The following is a 22,127-nucleotide window of genomic DNA, read 5'->3' on the forward strand; positions in this document are numbered from 1 at the left end:
TGAGCAGACAACAGGGTCCAAACGAAGTGAAGTCGAAGCCAAATGTTTTCTGGTCTTGTTTTAGGAGTTACATTCACAAAATATCAGATTATGGCCAGGTTCAGGGTTTGGTGAAATTCCTTCCTGTGATCATATTCTTTAAGTCACTTATCACTTATTTTATCATTGATAATCAGTCTAGTACATTTGCATTGAGCAATTTTGCTGTTTAGCAGTTTGCTTCAGTTGGGTTTGATGACCCTGGGTTCTAGTTTAAAATATGTGCACTTATCTGTGATTTATAAAAAGGCTGGTTGTTTTCAAATATACTTGTTCAGGTTAAAAAAAAAAAGGGTAGCAATGAGCGCTGCACTGGGTCAAAAAATGTGAAGGAATCAGGTGCTCTTCATAGCTTTTGTAATAGCTAATACAAAAGAAGGAACTATTCTGATGATAAACAAAGTTTGAGGTGTAAAAAGGCAGTCCATACTAAAAGTCAGAGGCACTCTGATATCGTATAAAATTCTTTTGAGTCACAGGGATATGTCAGCTACGCGATTCAACTCTGCTGAGTCTTCGTCAAGACATAATTGAAAAAGTAAATACAGGGGTGTGATGTGACACGTAGTGGTCACATGATGTCTTATTTAAGCAACACACACAAAATATACATTACAACAAAATACGTCATGATTTTGGTTAAGGGAAAAAAAAGAAGAAAAAATGCCTATGAAGTTTTGAATTTGTCAAGAACATAGTTGATGGTGTGTTGAAAGTTTTTTATGACAACATTCAAATGGAAAAGACAACCTGTGTAAAACTAGGACTCTTTCACTTTTTAAGGTGTTGGATAATTGATGGATGTCCGCAGGAGGTTTTTTTTTACCTACAGCCCACAAACTGCAAAAGGCAAGTTGTGTCTGTCTGAGACATCCTATCAAGTGGAATAGACACTATACCTAGCTCAGATGTGGTTGAAATGTAGGGATATATTTATTGGATTTAAGCATGATTTATCCTCTTGATCCTTCTTATATTTGAGGTTCTGGAATGTACTGATACAGTCATTGTGTGCTATAATAATTAATTATTCCACAACTTGATGTTTGTTGTCGGGAGGACAACAGATAAAAACGTTGCCACAAATCAGCAGCTCTTTCAATGAGTTTCATTAAAACAAAACAAAAGAAGTCATTAACAATAGGGAAGAAGCAATAAACTGCGTTTACAAAAAGCACTGTCTTGTAAATGTATATATTAATTCATGTGTCTCTGTAGTTGACAGGAGAGTCTGACTTCTCCTTTTCCAATGGAAGCAGAGGGATGCAGCCAGCAATGGAGGACGCAACTTCCCGAGTTCAAACACAGAAGATGCTCAAGTCTGACGTCAAATGACCATGAACGAGACCTGGCAGAGAGAGAAAGGGTCAGAACTGGGCTGCACAAAAGTGTTTCTATGGCGCCCACATCCAGGTATCTGACAGATAGACAGTATGTGATGAGAAAGCCTCTGTTTGCTGCAGAGCAACAAACCTCCATCCTCAAGAAGACTACAAGAGAAAAGCACAAAGAGAAGGTAAGGTCTGACAGAGAGTCAATAATAATAATACTGCATGTTTGAGATGCATTTTTCCAAGTCTGTCTCATGGATGAGTCTCACTGACAAAACAACTCCATTTCAAGTCTTACCTTATAGTATCTCCCTGATTATTCAAACACTAGTCAGCTCCGATGAAATGAGCTATCGCTGCAAAAGTTTTAATACAGCTTTGGTTAAAAAGGATGTTGAACAGATTGTTGATTCTGAATGGGGGGAAAGTTTCCGGTAAATTTCCTCGAAAGTTAAGTTTGGAAGTTAATTTTTTAGGTTTCAGGTTTCTCTAATAAATTGTATTCATGAGAAAACAGGAGATCATAATGAGAAGTCACGGGAGTGTCCATAACACCCGGATGACACCCAGATGACAGACCCATATAGGACTTTCTTAATGCCAACACGCCTTTGTTACTTGATGTTGAACTTATCACTGTAACATTTTGTTTCTTTCTTTCTACGAGCAGCACTTCAGTGTTAGCAAGAGAGATGAAAATCACAATCACACCAACAGCAACTGTATAACCCATGCAAGAGAGCAGGTGTCTCCAGAGAGCTTCAGACTGTCTCACAGTGACATCTCAACTCCCTCAGCTTCTAGAGAAGACCTAGACTCACCCTTGGGTGTCTCAGAGCTCAGGTCCAGGCTGTACCATGAAGAACCTGGTTTTCATTCATCTCTCCCTGGCAGCAGCTCAACTCAGCGCAGGTTTACAAGCTCCATTCTGGAGGTCCAGAGACTTAAGCCTCCAATGAGACCACAACTGACCTCCACTGTACTTCACCCTACCTACACCCCTCTCTCAGGGAAATCCAGTGGCAATCAGAATCCTCTCAGGCTGGGGTGGAGGGAGGGTGAAGTTGGAGGAGATAGCAGACATTACTCCTCTGGAGGACATTCAAAAGAAAAAACAATGTCTCCACATCAGGCAAACTACTGGGCCTGTGCCATCCCTAAATCTTCGCCTCCCTCTTCAGACAGACACTCTGCAGGCTGGGACCCAAACAGAGAGTATGAAGCCCTGCTGGACTACACTTATCCTCTGAAACCAGGACAGGTGGTCAGCCAATGGAATCGCTCTGACCTCCAGGGAGACTCTCTGCTCCGAACAGATCCAAACCTGCAGGATTCCGGGATTGATCTGGACTATCTTTGTAACTCCTCCAGCCTGTCAGGGTTGGAAACAGGGCAGACCAGGAGGAGAAGAGGTACTCTTAGTGAGGGTCAGAGGACTCCTGATGTGCACGGGTCCACCAAATTCTCAGAAGGTCTGCCCTCAGATAGTCGTCTCTCCCTAACAGACCCAGTGGGTTTGTCTTTTGATAGTCCGGACTGCTTTAAAAACACAGGTGGAATACATCTTTACAAGAGGGGTGGTCATCCTCATCATCATCAGTACAGTGCAATCACCTCCAGTGCTTTAAGACGCTCCACTAGTGTTCTCCCACAGTCAAAATATGTATGTGGGGAGCTGGACGAGGAGTTCTGGCCTCTTCCAGACCAGCTGGACGAGCTGCAGCTGCTGTCCAGACAGGTCAGTGCTGGACACACATGGACTTTGACTTAAGGACCACACTTTTTTCAGATAATATTTTTAGATTGCTTTCATTATTGTCTATAAATCCAGCAGCAGAGAATTTAAAAGTGGTTAAAGCAGCCGTTGCCTCACACACAAGAATGTATAACCTTCATTTACATTGCCATCATTAACTACAGTAGACAATTCCTGCAGAAGTTGTGAGGGTGGTTGCTGTATGTGCCGGTGTCTGTGTGACAGAGACTGCACTAACAGTGTTTAACTGCAGTCAGCTAACAGCTAAGACAGTGAGACAAGGGGGGAACAGTAAAATATGCTAATTTTAAGGGGAAAAATACTTCTCTATACTGAAAGTTTCTGACAAGAGTGAAAAGAAAAATGGAGGAGGCGTCAGAGTCAAGAAAAGCAAGTGACGATAACCGGCATTATTCTAATGAGACCAGGAAATACAACATAATCTATCATCAAAAAAGGCTCCGAAATTAACACCCGCCACGCACAAAATGTAGGGGAATGGTGTAGGGTGTGAAGAAACCGACATAGGTTTTGTGTTTCTCAGCTTGAAGTGAAAGCATTTGTCGCTGTGCTCAGGTGAAGGAGGTGACAGCCAAGCTGAGCCGGCCTGTCACAGCCAGCTGGGAGTCTCTGGGGCCAGGCAAGACTTCCATGATGTCCTCCATCACCTCGACTGAAAAAAAACAAGAGGCTGAAAACAAGGAACTGAATGGGAACAATAAAGGAAAAGAAGGCAGAGAGGAGACGAGTGCTTCTCAGACAGGTCGCCCATTCATCATTTAACTGTTGAATTGATGTTCTTGTTGAAACATTTTGGCTCTTTCAGGTTCAGTCATGATGACAGCGATTCTCTTTTACGTGCATGTGTCTTCTTTGATGTGCAAGTTTTCTACATGATCTATGTTGTATTTCATATTTTGAATGTTTGCTGTATTTGGACCCATGGAAGAGGAGCTGTTGCATTTGTGTCAGCTCACAGGGATCTGAGTAGAGTAATAAAGTAATGAATAGGAACTAAGCTGTAGAGAGGGCTGGTCTAGATATGTGCATACACAAGAGACAGCCTATATGCAGACTCTTTGGACGTTAAGAAAAGCATCATGTAGCTGTTTTAATAACAACCAAAATCATTCACTCTAAATATGCCTAATTAACATAAACTAATATATATTGACATTTTAGAAGAACCCTGATTTGTTTTTCCTAACAGTACACTTCCTATTTCACATTTACTTTGGGCTTAATTTGAGCAAATCAAAGGACTAACAACTCAAAAAATTCAAAGTTCATTCTTTGTCAAACAGCAGCGGATCACAGAGTCTCAGAGGAAGTGGGGAGGAGTCAGGGAGTGAGTTGGTCAAACCTCGGGGAGGTGGAGGCTTTGGTGGAGCAGCTTTCTGGCTTCACACTGCCCGGCAGCCGGAGGAGCAGCCAGGATGAGCCGGGGCGAAGTGACTCCCTGATGCAGCACATCAAGGTAAAGACTCAAGCTGGTGGGATATTTTCAAATTTCAATATTCCACAAACAGTATGAAGCATCATAACTGGCTTTTTTAATAACCCATGCATGACGTGATGATGCTGTCGGTAATGAATACTGTGTTATGTTCAGGTTTTCTGTTCACACCTACAGCAGCTCATACAGCAGCTGTATGCCATGTCAGAGAAGATGGAGCTGCTGGCTGCTCCCACGGTGGACATAGGAAGTGTGAAGTCCTCTCTGGCTGAGTATCAGGTTTGGACCTGTTTCTACAACACTGGGTGTCCCAGTAGATGGTAATGTTCACATTTGTGAGCATTTTATTTGATTTGCTGACACACTTTGCTCATCATGTAGTAAGTGTCCAAAATATGTCATTTTCAAATGTAATTATTCTCACTAGCTGTGTATGCAAGGAACAGATTATGTTGCTTCTAAGTGATGATGACAAAAATCGCTAAACAGTGCAATTCTTTGCAAGTGTGCTGTCTCCAAAATTAAAGACAGACTAAAAATGTAGTTCTTACCCATTAGTGCGTTATTCAGATGGACAATGTACAGATTCTGTGACTATTTCGTGTCTTCTGAGTTTTTTAGTGATACCCTTAGCCGACCTAATACATACCAAACTGAAAAGGTCCTTCTTTCAAAAAAGTTCAAAAGCAAGAGAACAAGCCCATTTGTTCCTTGAGAGTTTTGCATTTTTTTAATGCATAAATTCCCCAAGGACAAGTCAGTGAAGTGATCAGTTCCACATGGATTTGTTGGCAGGTAAAACCACTTGGTAGGGAAAACAGTGTATGTCCACAACTTTTGTGAATTAAACACAAAGGTCACTGTGCTGTAAAACTGTTGTTGACTCTGTGATGAGCCACTTGTAACGCTCTTCATCATAGTAACCATTCTCGATCACACTCACTTTATCCTTGGGGTGTGAGGAGAACCCCTTGCCACAGGATAATAACACATACCGTAAATTCCGGACTATAAGCCGCTACTTTTTTCTCACACTTCGAGCACTGCGGCTTCTACTCCGGTGCGGCTAATGCATGGATTTTTTATGGGGGACAATGAGCTTCTGCCGCAAAAACATTTGACTTCGTCACGTCGGATCTTAATATCAGTCATTTTGCGCTTCATGCACGCACCCTCATGATGGAAAACACACGGAGAAATACATATGATGCAGCTTTCAAGTTAAAGGCGATCGACCTGGCTGTCAAAAAAGCTAACAGAGCTGCTGCACGTTAAGATGACACTGACAGCGACAACAGAGACTGAGGAAGTGAGTAATGAAGTCATTCTGAGGCAGTGAATGGATGGACTTTTTCTTGTGAAATATATTACGGTCATCTTTTTCATCAGCCGTGTTACAGACACCGTCGGCTAGGCTTCGTATTGTAACGGTTCATGTTGTAAAGTCAGTAGTTGATAATGTGTTCATAATTCCGATTATGTGGAGAGTCAGTGAATGCACCAGCGAGAACGTGTTGAGTGGCTGTATGAGAGAACGCTGGGGGAGAGAGTTGGATTGTTACGGCAAGTTATGTGTTGCTCTCTGCTGTAAACGGCGTGGTCACGGCCGACAGTGATCGGGTTATTAAAAGTTATTATTTGAACGCTCTCGTCGTCCTTTAACGTCCGTACGGACGCTACAGTATTTGCGGATGTTACCGGTAGCCTACGTCTGTGTAAATAGCTCTTGTTATAGCGTGGACACCTGCGGCTTATAATCAAGTGCGGCTTATATATGTACAAATACATTTATTTACTTATTTTTAGCCGGTGCGGCTTATATCCAGGTGCGCTCAATAGTACGGAATTTACGGTAATAATATTTTTCATCGACATGAAAAGGTCTGCTTAGTGAAGAGACGTCTGCTAAGATTGTTGTTCCATTTTGTGACTTTCAATAGAATAAAAGACTGAAACTATTTTTTCCAGTCATATTTTGTTATTAAAGTTTCCTTTAAAAAGAAAAAAAACCTGTTCAAATATCACCTCGTCTCGTGAGCTGAGTGAATTGTTGCACCTTTACTCTTAATGCACACTTTCACACTTGCAGAAATCTCCTGAAAAACTCCAGAGATTTCCCGGAGAAGCTGTACTGTATTTGTTTCTTCTGTTAGACCCTTAGTATTTTATCGGCAGCAAGTCAAAATGAGCTGATGTGAGTATGCCTCAAGGTATTCTCCAGAGAAATCACCTCGAGCCAATAGGAGGGGGAGTGACGTTTGTATGCAGTGACTGCTGCACGGTGCACAGTGTATGTACACACAACCACAACGACCTGCACGTAATTAAAAGGCTGCATTACGTTTGCTGTTTGCCAGTATGTTGTTTTCTGCTCTTTTGTTGTTGTTGTCCTTTTTGTGGACTACACATAGCATTGATATGAAGGCAAATATTCTCATTATAGTGTCATGTAACGGACTCTGTGGCTTCTTCCGCAACTTCCAAGTTGTTTTTTTTACATCACATCGTACCTCAGGAGACCCCCGTCTCCCACTGTGAGGTGCATATGTGAATAGCCAGGTCATCAGGATATCCGAAGCAGTCCTCCTGAAATGGTCTATCATTTTCAGAAGTGCATAATACACCAAGAGAAATTCCTCGTATATGTAAATGTACTTGACGATAAAAAAAAAATTCTGATTCTGGGAAAACGGCTTTATACTGACATTCTATCTTATGGTCTCATTATCAGAGTTTTCAGAGAGAAGTGAGCAGCCATCAGCCCCTGGTCTCCTGTGTTCTGCACACTGGACGGCTTCTACTCAGCTGCATCAACACAACATCTCCATGTAAGTCATACATATATGACAGGTTGTCATAAAACTTTATATAAAAAAAAAAAACATTAAATCAATACTTGAATATCCATCTCATCATTTCACTGTACGTCTCGTTCCATTCATTATCCTCTAGTTTTAAGAGATGCCCTGCTGTTGATTGAGAGGGAGTCTGGAGTTCTGGAGAACCACTCTGAACACTTTTTCTCCTCCATCCTGTCTGCCATGGACACCCTGACCCAGCCCAGTCCAGTCCAGCAGAGCAAAGAGGAGGACTCTGGCCCTGAAGGGGTTCATTTAGTGAACACACTGCAGGACATGTCCCTGTAAAAGCACAAACATTATGTCACTTATTTATTTCTTTTAATTGAAGATTTATTCAGTTCTTACAAAAAATGTTTTTATTGCATTCATTCAATGTTGTTTCACGAAGAAACAAAGATGTTGGTTTTTTTTGTGATGGAGCACACATCATTCAATGTCTGTTCAGTTTCTTAACTGAACTGAGGTAGACGTTTTATGTTCTATTTTAAACTCTGAATGGTTACATAAATGCCTTAAAATTGCACAATTTTTTTTCACCATTTTGGTCTTTTGCAAGACTTAATCTACTTCTGATCACTATTTTTATCACACCTTTTGCCTGTCTTTCACAGCAGCATGAGCCTTTATAAATTTAGACCTTTACAGGAATAATAGACTGTTTTCACCTGGTATTAACATGGATCCTAAATGATCCTATCACAAATGGAGAGCCTGAAGATCAGTGTAATAAACCCAAGACACAATGGGCCTCATTCACTAATATATGCAAAATGAACTCTGCACAAAAAAATAAGTGCATCACGAAATCACAATCACACGTGTTATCGATCATCACGGATTCATGATGTATGTACTAGTCAGTTTTGTTCTCACCACCAACTTATGCAAGTATTTTAATGAATCAGAGGCATTTCACAGACAGTGCCTACAACCTTAAATCAGCATACTAAAATGCCCCCCGTCTCAATATGAAAACATCCGACTGGTGTATCGGGACGAGAATGGTGAGGTGGAGACAAAATAGAAGAGAGAGCCCCAAAATGTAAAAAAGAGCGGTGTGTCTGGGGGCCTACATGACACTCCAGGGAATTACATACGAGCAGCCATTCTGTACATGCATTGGCCTTTTAATGCCAGGTGTGAACAGATGTTTTTGAGCTGTCCACTTGTGATCAGATAACCCAGGACACATGTTAACCAGAAGTAAATGTCCTCATGTCCTCAATTTTATTGGACAATTTTACTGGACTTCATACTCTCAAGTAGGCTAGCATCATGAAGTTTATTCCTTTCCAAGTCTGAAACCAGATCATTTGGCAGCTGAATAGAAGTGGATGGACATGATTCTATATCACGTTTTGTAGTGCACTGTAGGATACTACTACCATGAAAGAGCACTGATGTTCCCTCATAACACACAGCCTTAAACAACATTTTTGGTCTTTTGTCATTCATGTCAGGTTTGCATGTTTGAATATGTTAAAGCATCATTTCACCCGAATTACCAACAAGACATTCTTTGGATTATCTCCGGTCAGATATTTCTGGTTTTATATTCCACTTTTGGATCTAGCAGTCTCTAAAGATTTCTGCCACTTTTGTCACTTAGGTGAGCTTACTACATAAAAAAGATATCATTGCACTGTAAGTCACGAAATAAACTGTGTTGAAAAGTGTCTGTTGTTTTACATGCATATTTCGGGGTAACTGGAGAGCTGATTAAACTGACCTGCTGGTCCTGTAACCACCCATATTTATTGACCAGTTCTTTCTACTATATGTCATATCATTACAGGGAGCAATACACATCAGAGACTAATAATCTGATCTGATTGTGGGTGTGTGTGTGTGTGTGTGTGTGGAGGGGGTACTTCTGGAAGACACCATGCAATGTAAAAGGGTGCTGAACTCTGAGTGGGCAAAAATCATTTGAAGAGAATGAAGTAGCTATCAGACCTGATGTCAGGAGGGTTGTAGTTACCAGCTGAGGGCTGTTAAGGTAACTGTTCAGGGATCGTGGAATTTGGTTCTTCCCCTAAAATCCATCTCAAGAAACCTGGATAAACCTCGTAGAGAGAAACACGTGTGGATGATCAACTGAGAGTGGTACCTGGGGCTGTGACGACACAAACCACAGAACAGCGTGTTCTGTCAGGCTGAGACAACTGTATATCTCCAGGCTACACCAGGCTGACACACTGTTTCTCTTCTACGCAGCACACAAGTACTTGTGGTTGATGATCTGATTGGAGAAAGTCGGAATATGGCTCAAAGAGAGACAAAAAAAGGACAAGGTCTGCAAATGTTCCAAGTTTTTGAGGCTGCATTTCTAAAAGAAGAGTTTCCTTGTTGTAGAATTATAAATTGTCTTCATGGACAAATGGACATCAACCCTACCTTTTGTGAACACATACACAAACTGCTTGTTGTTGCCGTTTATAATTTTAAGAATATTAAACTGGACTTCCAAAAAAAATCATTGACACAAATTGTGATTTAATGTATTTAGTGTTTCATTATGTTTTTATACTTCTTCATGTCAGAGGTCTGTGCATGCATTCTGTTGAGTTTCTCAAAATTAGGCAAGTTGAGAATTTGCTCACATTGTCGATGGATCAATAACCCAAAATATAGTGATAATTAAGGAAGTAAAATAATGAATGACAGATGTATATTATTTGATTGATGATCTGTAACACTTAATGATAACTAAAATGAATGATTCTACTGGGCTTGGCTCACCAAAACACTTCCCTGTGTTCCGGAAATGAAAAAAATGGAAGGATCATAATCATATAGAAATAAATTAAATTGAATGCAATTGGCTTTTGTCAAGTGATTCATCTAATTGAACCTGGTGTGTGCAGGTGCTGACATGATCTACGTACCAATCGTCCAGTTCATAACAGTGAAGACACAAGATGAGTCATGATCATAGGCATTGATAAAAAATGACCTCAAGACAGACCAATAGTAATTCTTGTTTTATACTTTTTTTTGTTGTATTGCAACATGTTAACTGTAATTTAAGTTAAGAGCATTTTTGTGTTAATATCTAGGGTTAACATATGGCGGTTTACACTAATAGATAATGTTAGGGACTATAGGTTAAAAAATATCTGGATACATCACGGATGATATCTGCATAGCAATGTACGTTGTCAATTTAAATACAGGGCATGTATGCAGGATGTATCAGGCTCATTAAAATGGGAGGAGGACAGAAATTATACTTAAATCACTGTAAATAAAAGCCTTACCGACATAGCATAAGCAAATTGTACATCATATTGTTGTTATAGATTTATGCCGAAGGGAGTGTCCGGATCTCATGTTTTATGCATGATCTGACACGGGGCACTACCTGACTCCTTTTTGCCACGTTTCACTAAATGACGTAATCCTTCCTTGGCTTGACAGTTTGCGGTAGCGACACACATTCAACAAAAAGGAGAGAACGGTTCCGGTTAGCCAAACAATTAACCAACACCGTCTGTTTTTTTTCGCTTTCGGTTAGGGCTACGGTAACAGCTGATATTATTACTTTAAAAAAGGAAAGGCATTCGTAATAGCAAGGGACATATCTTGTGTTATTCCTGACTCTGCTAACCAGCTGGCTAATGTTAGCTGTTTCCTGGTTGGACTTGCAGCCATTTTGGATTTTTTTACCGAGAAACAACTAGCCGGCCGTACTTTTGGGAGCAGTGTAAGCTAGCCTCTGCTTCCTTTTTCTTACCTTAACAGCACGGTTGATTTACGGATAGGAAAAAAGGAGCCGTTTGACGACAGAGGATACACTATTTAACGACTCAACAATGAATCCCGAATAGTAAGTATTATCTTTATGAACAGTGTGCTAGCTATGCTTAGCCATTAGCTTACAAGGAGTAAGGGTTGGCAAACAACTTAATATTAGCAGTTGAGCTAAGTTAGCGGCTAACATCAGCTGACATTAGCCTTAATGTCCACCTTCCTCAGCGATACTGTGGACGTTTTATGAACATCAGTGGACTCGAGAGCCGACTGACAGCAAAAAAAACATTTTCACACACCATTGAGTGGACACTGCCAGCCAGCTGTTTGTCCAGTAGCGTTAGCTCAGGTTTAACACTGACATGTAAATAATGACTGGACAAAGGTGCCTTGTTGAATTTAGACGGCTAGCTGGAAAGTGAACCTTTCTGCCTTTTCGGTGTAATATGGATGTTATTTTCCTTAATGACGCAATAATAAAAGGATTCAAAATAATTATTAAATTCCAAATGAACATGATAAAAGGTTGTTTGTTGCCATACTTGTTTTGTAAAACGTATATTAACTCGTCGGTGTTTTGACTCTAACGCTATATTTATATCGCTATTATTAAAATTATGATGCATAGTGTTGGATCGACCATCCGCTGTTTACGTCCAGGTAGTTTTACACATTATCTTATATTATTAGCGTGACTCAGTTTTCAGTCATATGGTCTCGTAGTGGTGAGACTGCCTCTTAGTCATGTGTAGGTCACATGCCGTAGGACAAGCCCCGATTTCACCACATCAGCGTTGAGCAATCTAAGGCTCTTAACATGTCTTCACTATTTATTTCTAAAATGTTCCCAATGGTGTGCTCTGTAGAAAACTAATTATTTTATTTGTAAATCATATTGATCTTGTCAATATCTAATTTGGAGTAATTGATACTCTGACGCCTCTGCACAGTACTTCATCTTTTAATAATTACTCACATCTTTTGTGTGGACCAGATACACCTTGGCTAAGATCTACTTACCCAATAAGAGTGTGTTTCAAAAGAGCAGAGAGGTGTCTTAACTTTATATCATGGCATAGTAGGGTGTAATCCTACTTATCCAAACCTCTGGGCAACAAATGCAACAAGCAATTGTTGAATAGCTGGAATTTCTTTTATCAATGGGAAATGTGTTTTTTTCTGAAGTTGTTACCACGGTGAAGAGACAACAGTAAGGGGAGGGATGGCCATTGGATGTACATGTTTTGTGATGTGTAGGGTTAAAAAAAAAAGATTATTCTCCATGCTTCGATTCCAACTTTTAATATTTTTGGTTTTGGTCAACATAGTGTTGTTGTCAGATATCTATTGAGCATTAGATGGGCAGCCTTGTAAAAGGTAGGCCATTGTTTCACAGTCACAAGCTGAATGAGCAGAGAATGACTGGAATGTACTACAATGAGATGGAGAGGAACTGAGGTCGTCCAAGAAGGCAGGGCAGGATAATAGCTCGACTTTCAGGCTCGGATGATGTTGGAGGATTAAATTGTAAAACTGAAAACTGCTATCATAAGTATTGATGCTGGAGATATTAAATCAGAAGGTTCACTGTTCAATGCTTCTTTGCTGTACATTTTAAGGTATTACTGAATCTGATATCACACTGTTAGTGTAGCATTACTGGAATGTAATAGTTACAACAAGGCCCATGAACGTGACCAAACTGCATATTCAACCGCTGTTTGCCAGTTGCCCTATTTCCTACAGGAATCTTCAAAAAACCACCAAATACTGTTAAACTTTGTTCCAAAAGAAGAAGCAGTCTTATTTTATTTGTTTATTTATTTTATTTCAAAAAGCAAACTCAGAAGTGAGAAGAGGAGGCTGGTGGGAAAGGGAGAGCCAGTGAGGGATATAAACCTCACTCATGATTTAAGTGTGAAGGGGACTGGGTCCAGTCTGCACATATTGATTTATCTGCTGCCATATTAAACATTTCTTTTTTTATTCAACTAAGAAAGCTACCATGGCATTTGCTTGAAAGGCCAACATTGTTGTTTGTTTTGTCAGCTGACTTAATTTGGTTTCTGCTGTTTGTGACAGATTAGCTTACTCAGTAATCGCCCTCTGGTGAAGAATGACATGGCCCACCTCAGCTAACTACATTACCCTAAGCCTGAGTTTGTTTCATGCCTACTCAAGAAGATTCATATTCAGAAATGTTCAAGGGCCCTTTTATTTCCCTAAATACTAATTCTGAAACAAGAATTTGCAACAAATGTTAGACAAGCTGTAAACAGATAACACTGTTGATATAAAGTGAGTGCCGTCTGTTCTTGTGTTGCCATGGGAAGACCAAACATTTTGCAAATATAAAGGTAAAGAGAGAATTAATGCACTCAAATTGTCATGTATTATTTGTTTTGACTGTCACACTGAGAATGTACTTGATGTACTACAATTATGTAGGAAGAAATGTAGTTAGGAACATCTCTCTCATACTTGAGTTTTCTTTAAGAGAGATAGTTATTATAACCTTTATTTAACCAGGAAGAGAAACTCATTGAGATTAAAAATCCCCTTTTCAAGAGTGTCCTGGACATAACAAGCAGCAACACAAAAATAGAGTTTCAGACAGACAACAAGCAGCCAAACATAGAAATACAAAAATACATTAAATACATCACAAATAAGGAAATGGATTTCATCAGACTACTTAGTCTGTGTATTTAACTGCAGGGTTAGTTTGTTTATGCATTAAGAATATGTGATTGATAGCATGCTATAGGGGGAACCTGAAATAATATACAGCATGTTTAGTACTTAGGGATGCAACGATTCCCTCAACTCCCGATACGATTCCTGATACTGGCTTAACGATAAAAGTCTGTCGTGATTTATTTCACAAAATCAGACTAAAGACAAATTATGAGAAAAGATACCTTTAATTTTTCATGCACCTCTTAATCTCTTTGCACTTGTTTGGTCAAGCGAGGCTCCAGACCTGCTTGTTAGTACGGTTTGGTTTCACAGTTGCCATGATGACACCTGCTTGTTACAACTACCTCTGCTCTACACCTGCTGATGTTCACGATATCGCTGTGATTCATTTTTTCAGAGTATTGATGTGAACCTTGACAACTTTGAGTCAATTTTAACTGCCTCAAGATTAATCTTAGTCTCGAGCCCTCTATCAGGACAAACTCACGAGATGAATAAAGGATTATCTTATTTTAACGCTTCCTACTCAAAACAGAGGATAGCACATATTTGTTATCCCACATATTTGTTTATTTCACATCAATGAATCATACCATCCAGAAGAAGTCTGGAGAAATTGAGAAAAGAGCAGTATTTGTTGTTTAACCAGGACACTGGATCTGCACTTAGGCTCTTTAAAAGTGTAGTGCTGTAGAGGACAATGGAACAGAACAAGCACATCTTGACAAACTAAATATTAGACAGGCAAAGCTGGTTGTTTCAAGTTTGTTTAGTTGCACAAACAGATAGTGCTGCACGTGTGTGAAGTGAAGGATCATTCTTATGTTGCTTAATTAGTTTTTTTGGGTGTACTTATGAGTGGAGCGGGATGGAGTTTAGACTTGTATGCTAGCTGCGGGCAATCCAGACCCGCCTTTTAGTAAGACAGTGTTTGGCTGGATTATATTAATGTAATAGGAAATTTCCTACCTTTTGCATTGTCATATGCCTGCCTCAATACATTTTTTTTTTTTTGAAAATCAGAACGGAGCATTATTTAACAAGAACCCACAAGATACATCGATCCACTCTATCTGAAAATTCAGAAGTGATGAAGACCCTTCTTTGAAACACTACTCAGACAATTGCTTACTCATTTTTGATTTGAATTGCAATGACTCAAAACAAATTGAGCATCGATCCCATACCCTTATAATGTATTAGTTGCTTGGGCTGTCTGAATACAAGCTCTACATAAGTGTGATGGTTTTTGAGAGCTGCTCATTCCACTCTGACTATGCTCTATCTGGGTCATTGGAAAGCAGCAGTGTGAGAGCGTGGACTTTTGTGGGAGAAGACACTTAAGCTCAGGAAATAAAAGTGGAACTCGGTTTGTTTTAAAATGACAGAAAAGTACCAGCTTAAAAATGTGAACAGTTGACTTTAAAAGACAAAGAGGTAAAACCTGTGGCCAAGAAAATGTCTTTCTTTATGGGATTTTTAACTGGCCCTTTCAGCTAGCTTCAAATGTCCAGTCACATGATCGGCTGGCTTACTAAACTTCCTCCTGTAAAAGCTCCTGAGCTCAGCACAGTTCATTGTCCTCACAGTTTCCTTCCCTGATAAATGAAAGACTCTCAGCCACCGATGATGCACACGGATTCGAGGAACATATTTGCACTTAACTGAAGTTGTAGTGAATTCAAAGAATGTGTTGCAAGTATTAGGCCCATCACTGCAATGCTGAGCATCGGGAGATCACCATCCTCACTTCTGTGTTTCTAGGCCTTTAGCTGTGGTCACCATTCCTGTGGTTTTAATGGGTAATCTATAACTTTCTGACTTTGTTAACAATTTGTTACACGCTCTAACTATCTTTTTGTCCTCCCTCACAGTGATTATTTATTCAAGCTGCTCCTGATCGGTGACTCTGGGGTTGGAAAGTCTTGCCTTCTGCTCCGATTTGCAGTAAGTATCCCAAAAAAGTGCATTCACTAAAATGTCTCCCAGTAGCAGGAGTCAGTTGCAGTCTTTAACTATGTTGTGATTTTATACTGACTGTTGAAAGGTGGTTTGAGTCAGTCAGCAGTATCGATCCCAATTCTTGCTGTTAACCAACCAACTAATTAATTTTCACATCCTCCAAGTTTGTTAACTACAAACGTCCAGAGTACCAAAACCATAGAAACCCCCTCTGTAGTGTTAGCATTGACTGTTGGAACTGACTGATTTTGTGTAATGTGTATGCACATTGAAGCAGGAAATGACCAGGGTGTGTGGAAAAAAAACCAAAAAACTTTTCCTCTCTGTCTCTTTGTAGGATGACACATACACAGAAAGTTACATTAGCACTATTGGTGTGGACTTCAAAATACGAACCATAGAACTAGATGGAAAGACCATTAAACTTCAGATCGTAAGTAACCCACTGTACGCTGTCCTAATCATGGATTCATGCGGTGAACTTATAAAGGAGGAAGCATTTAAATGTGTTTTTCTATGAGGGGAGCACAAAAAAACCGTCAAGTCAAATAACTAACAACCATCTCTTTCCTTTGACAGTGGGATACAGCAGGTCAGGAAAGGTTTCGTACAATCACATCCAGCTACTACAGAGGTGCTCATGGTATCATTGTAGTGTACGATGTCACAGATCAGGCAAGTATCACCAAACATTTCCAACGTGTAGTTTGTTGGTTGAGAAATTAGATTTTTTTTTTTTTTTTTTTTTTGACCTCAGAAAGATATTTTAATTTGTTTCATGGTGTAACTTTATAAATATACCTAGAATATGATTGGGCAGCTTATATAATAAAATGGATGAAACTGAACTATTGCTCATTTTAGCCAGGTGTGTCAGGAACTCTGTCAGATGACAATATTTACTTTAATGTTCACTTATTGCTTTCAGTCACATCTCTATATCTTATCTTGCTTTTTTATGTAGGTGCCATAACTTTACTAAGCAGGCCTTACAAACCAGAATCTGTTTTACATTGAAATGTAGAAAGAGTTAACAGAGCTGTGATGTCATAGTTCAGTTTTTACAAAATGAGTTCAGGGCATGCGGTCGTATTAACATGATCATAAATTTGCTTGTAAAAACAACCAGGGAACTAACGTGTGACAAATGTACCACAGGTTCCCCATGTAGGTTAGCTTGTGTGATGCATGTTCTAGATGTCAAAATCTCTGGAGCCACACTGTTCTACATTGATTTAAAATCCAAAAAATTTGAACTGGTAAAAAATCCAATCCTCCAAATTGTATCAAATACCTGTGAACAGGTCCATAACCTTTGTAGAGACGTTTTTTGATGTTGTGGTATGTTCTTCCATTGGTACTCCCTTCAAACACAACTTCAATCAATCGGTCTATGTTTGCATAGCACACATTTGTGTAGCAATTCATTGCACATGTTGTTAGGCACAAAAAGAGCAGGTCTAGACACAACTCTGTATAAGGTCTTTGTTCTGGTTTAAAACGATCTTGATGTTGCATTAAACATGTCTTTTAGCTGTCTCTGTGAAAGCTGCCGGTGCCATGTAGCAGATGGTCTTTGGAGCTAATGTTTATCTGTTTTCAGGAGTCCTTCAACAATGTCAAACAATGGCTACAAGAAATTGACCGCTATGCCAGTGAAAATGTCAACAAGCTATTGGTTGGAAACAAGTGTGACCTGACGACAAAGAAGGTGGTGGATTACACAACAGCAAAGGTAAAGCACCTGGGTATTGATAGCCACAAACAGGCAGTGCATTTGAACTCCATGCCTGTTTACTTAGATTCTCACTTTTCCCCCTCTCTGTGCTGTATCCTTTCTGCCTGCAGAGACTGAGTTCCGATATATGTTTGACTGCTTTAGTAGAGAGGAGTGAATTATTGAAAGACTTTGTATCTCACATGGTCACCCAAAAAAGATGCAAAGCCGGCTAGCCTAAAGCTTGTTTAAGTTGGACTTCTCAGGGAAGCCATATTATGACCCAAAGCAAGAGTATAAAGACGAATAGCATAGACCCAACTGACTGCTGTATAGTTGTTTCTTAAATGTATTTTTTGCATGCTTAAGCACTAACTCTGCTGTTTCAACCGTCACAGCTGCTGCTGCACAAATACAGACACACTAGGCCTTTACACTTTGTAAGTGGGGGCGGCAGTAGCTCAGTCCATAGTGACTTCAGTTGGGAACCGGAGGGTCACCGGTTTAAGTCCTGATGCGGAACAAAAATAAGGAAGTTGGTATGGTAGGTGGAGAGGTGCCCTTGAGCAAGGCACCCACCCCCACCAGCTCAGGTGTGGGGTGCAAATGACAGAGTGTGAACCAGAATTGATGTAATTTGAATTATATGATTTTATTTTAAATGTAGTTAAAATTTTTGTAACAGCTACAACCTGAAATATTGGTGTATGGGTTTATATTACATTACTGTGTTGCAGCAGAAGTGAGAGTGAACACTCAGCAGAGACTTCAAACACACAGTGGATATGGAAAGTATTCAGACCGCTTTCAATGTTTCCCTCTTTGTTTCATTGCAGCCATTAACTAAAATCAAAAAAGTTCACTTTATTTCTCATTAATGTACAGTCAGCGCCCCATCTTGACAGAAAAAACCCCCAGAAATGTAGACATTTATTTAAAAAGAAAACTGAAATATCACATGGTTACAAGTATTCAGACCCTTTGCTGTGACACTCATATTTAACTCACATGCTGTCCATTTCTTCTGAGCCTCCTTGAGCTGGTTTTGTGCCTTCACTGGAGTCCAACTGTGTTTAATTAAACTGATTGGACTTGATTAGGAAAGGCACACACCTGTCTATATAAGACCTTACAGCTCACAGTGCATGTCAGAGCAAATGAGAACCATGAGGTCCAAGGAAGTGTCCAAGGAGCTCAGAGACAGAATTCTGGCAAGGCACAGATCTGGCCAAGGTTGCAAAAGAATGTCTGCAGCACTCAAGGTTTGTAAGAGCTCAGTGGCCTCCATAATCCTTAAATGGAATAAGTTTGGGACGAGCAGAACTCTTCCTAGACCTGGCCGTCCAGCCAAACTGAGCAATTGTGGGAGAAGAGCCTTGGTGAGAGAGGTAAAGAAGAACCCAAAGATCACTGTGGCTGAGTTTCAGAGATGCAGTAGGGAGATGGGAGAAAGTTCCACAAAGTCAACTATCACTGTAGCCCTCCACCAGTCGAAGCTTTATGGAAGAGTGGCCCAACAGAAGGCTCTCCTCAGTGCAAAACATGAAGGCCCGCATAGAGTTTGCCAAAAAAACACATGGACTCCCAGACTATGACAAAGAACATTCTCTGATCTGATGAGACCAAGATTAAAGTTTTTGGCGTTATTTCTAAGTGGTATGTGTGGAGAAAACCAGGCACTGCTCATCACCTGCCCAATACAATCCCAACAGTGAAACATGGTGGTGGCAGCATCATGCTATGCGGGTGTGTTTCAGTGGCAGGGATAGGACGACTGGTTGCAATTGAAGGAAAGATGAATGCAGCAAAGTACAGGGATAACCTGGAAGAAAACCTCTTCCAGAGTGCTCAGGTCCTCAGGCGGGGCCGAAGGTTCAACAAGACAATGACCCTAAGCACACAGCTAAAATAACAAAGGAGTGGCGTCATTCTTGACTGGCCCAGCCAGATTCCTGACCTAAGCCCAATTGAGCATCTGAGGAGAGACCTGAAACTGTCCACCAATGTTTACCATCTAACCTGACAGAACAGGAGAGACTCTGTAAGGAAGAATGGCCGAGGATCCCCAAATCGAGGTGTGGAAAAACTTGTTGCATCATTCCCAAGAAGACTCATGACTGTACTAGCTCAAGAGGGTGCTTCTACTTAATGCTGAGCAAAGGGTCTGAATACTGAATATAAATGAACTTTTTTTGATTTTAGCAAATGGCTGCAATGACACGGAGTGAAAAATCTAAAGGGCTCTGAATATTTTCCATACCTACTGTACATCCTTGGCTCTGTTCCACCCTGCCGCCTCCAACTTCACACACAGACACCGCCCTTTGAGTTAAAGTAGTGACAGGCACTGTAGAGTATTTAATGTAACAAAGAGTGATATTGTTCTTCATAGGGAAAACAAACCCTAATTTACTTTTTTCATTCTGAAACAATAGAAAACAGATGTTTGTACTCATTTCCTCTGTCCGTCTATATTGTGTATAGGAGTTTGCAGATTCTCTTGGCATCCCCTTTTTGGAAACCAGCGCTAAGAATGCTACTAATGTAGAGCAGGCCTTTATGACCATGGCTGCTGAAATCAAGAAGAGGATGGGCCCTGGGGCCACAGCCGGAGGAGGGGAGAAGTCCAATGTGAAGTTGACCCCTGGCACTACTGTCAAGCCTTCATCAGGAGGATGCTGCTGAGAGAGAAACCACTTCAACCCCCACGAAACCGTCTGCTGGCATATCGGCCTGGCCGCTATCCCCCTCAAACTCCACTGTGTCCAAGCAAAGCCCCATCACAACCGAACAGGACAGGGAAGACATGATTCACAACATGTCTATGTGACAACAAGATGAAGTTGCCTGTATTTGTACTGTACATAATATAGCCGCACTACCAAAAACAAATAAAGCATCCTTCTTGTCATACAGTCCTGTTATTGATGATTAATTCTACACATTGGCGATCATCCTAAACCCTGACACCCCATCAACCCTAATCTCAGACCTCTCAGAGACAACCTTTGTTTTGCCCTCTGAACACAGGTCGATGAGAACCGTGTGTGAGAGAATGTGTGTTTCTGTGTGTGAGAATTGTGTGCGTGTTTCTCTGCATTCCTACTGTGGGGTTGGTAAATGAATCTGTTTCATTAAGGTTTCTGTTTGTATGGGCTTTTTTCTGTGGTTCTTTTCCTCAGTGATTATTTTGCTGTTTATATCAGCATTTGTCTGTCGGTCTGCCCAATTTGAAGATGTTTTTTTTTTTTTTTTAATTTTCTCTCCAACTTGTGCACAGCAGTGTATCACAGTCCAGCATCTAAAGTCAAGTGCAACTGTATATGTACATAGACATTATGTATATATTATGTCACATCTGATTTGCCAGTTTGTTAGTGTGCAGTACTTCATCGGGATAGTCTTGACTTTTATCTTTGCATTAAATTTGTGGCTGAAGACAACTGTAAGTTTGTTGCTCAACATGTAACACTTCAACTGAAAATAAATATTGTACTACCAGACTGTATGAAATGAGAGGACCTTTCTGCGATTCTTAATTAGATGTGTAGAAAATCTGTTGAAATTATTTATTCTAGATTCATTTGGCAAATCTACTGCCGGTTAACTAGGGTCTGTTTGCAAATTGCTGTGTAATCTCAGTGCAGAACTGCATATATAAAATACAATGTTCTCTTGTTTTCTTAATAAAGGCAACTGAATCCAGTTTGAAAGGAACTCATACACCATTGTGTGCTGTTTGGACAAGAATGTTAGAACAGTGCTCTATTGTATAGCTTAATAAAAGGTTGGGGCACAAACAATGGCCTTATATTTTTGTGCAAGTATAAACTCAAACTAGAAAGCCGCTATCCCAAACTGTTAGATGAAGTTTCATTGAACACATGACAGCTTCAAACAAAGTTATTAGTGTTATTTTCTGAAACGTGTTTTCAATGTCGCATTAAACATGTCGCCAAGGAACATGCTGACCCCCATTCAATCAGACTTCCCTTACGCCAACTAGCAATTCTCAACCATTGTGTAACAATGACTAGTGGAAGTGAAACCGGTAATAGCAATATGGAGCTTTTGTATAGCGTTACATAGCCAAAAATGTTAAGTAAATGAAATTGTCTATATGTACCACCAAGATCAAATATTAACATATAAGGCAGTATATGTAATAGCACAATGTCCTTAAAACACTTCTAAAAGATCTAGAAATGAATAGATCGAGTCTATTTTGATTACCAGGGGAAAAGACTGCATTAAAGGTATACCATGCCATGGCTCCTGGGGCTTTGCTTGTTTTGCACGTGCAGCAGCAAACGTGTCGCAAAACATCCTGATGAGTCAAAATGGACAACGCTGTACGGGAGTTATCAGGTCTCACAGCCACAGAAAATACAGATAAACCCAAGAATGAGTGAGATAACAATTGAAAATAGTAGAGTGAAAGATAGAATAGAAAGAAAAAAAGAGAAGGCAAAGAAGGGGGAGAAATTATGTAGAAATACATATAGAAAATTTACAAATAATAAATATGATGAAAGGAATAGACAACATGGGA

At 40.1% G+C, this 22,127-nt stretch overlaps 2 protein-coding genes across 2 annotated transcripts; both read left to right on the forward strand.

Moving 5' to 3' along the window:
* Positions 1 to 2,028: 2,028 nt before the first annotated feature.
* Positions 2,029 to 9,154, forward strand: cep68 (centrosomal protein 68; the record flags this gene model as incomplete). Its single annotated transcript, XM_079362328.1, has 6 exons — positions 2,029 to 3,108; positions 3,703 to 3,889; positions 4,431 to 4,603; positions 4,739 to 4,861; positions 7,314 to 7,410; positions 7,535 to 9,154. Coding segments are annotated over 6 exons (1,854 nt in total), but the record flags the coding sequence as incomplete, so codon positions are not given.
* A 1,599-nt stretch (positions 9,155 to 10,753) lies between these two features.
* Positions 10,754 to 21,292, forward strand: rab1ab (RAB1A, member RAS oncogene family b). The gene is made up of 6 exons (XM_079363524.1): positions 10,754 to 11,272; positions 15,771 to 15,843; positions 16,196 to 16,291; positions 16,438 to 16,533; positions 17,462 to 17,593; positions 20,060 to 21,292. Exons 1-6 carry the CDS (start codon positions 11,259 to 11,261, stop codon positions 20,258 to 20,260), a joined length of 612 nt encoding a protein of 203 aa, XP_079219650.1. The 5' UTR covers positions 10,754 to 11,258; the 3' UTR covers positions 20,261 to 21,292.
* The last annotated feature ends 835 nt before the right edge of the window (positions 21,293 to 22,127 follow it).

Source organism: Symphodus melops (genome assembly GCF_947650265.1).
Source record: "Symphodus melops genome assembly, chromosome: 15".
Lineage (NCBI taxonomy): Eukaryota > Metazoa > Chordata > Actinopteri > Labriformes > Labridae > Symphodus > Symphodus melops.

Excerpts from the sequence above, each read along its gene's own strand:
- rab1ab (XM_079363524.1), top strand. Across the intron at positions 15,844-16,195 it reads GCCTTCTGCTCCGATTTGCA|GATGACACATACACAGAAAG; the intron begins GTAAGTATCCCA and ends GTCTCTTTGTAG. Across the intron at positions 17,594-20,059 it reads TGGATTACACAACAGCAAAG|GAGTTTGCAGATTCTCTTGG; the intron begins GTAAAGCACCTG and ends TATTGTGTATAG.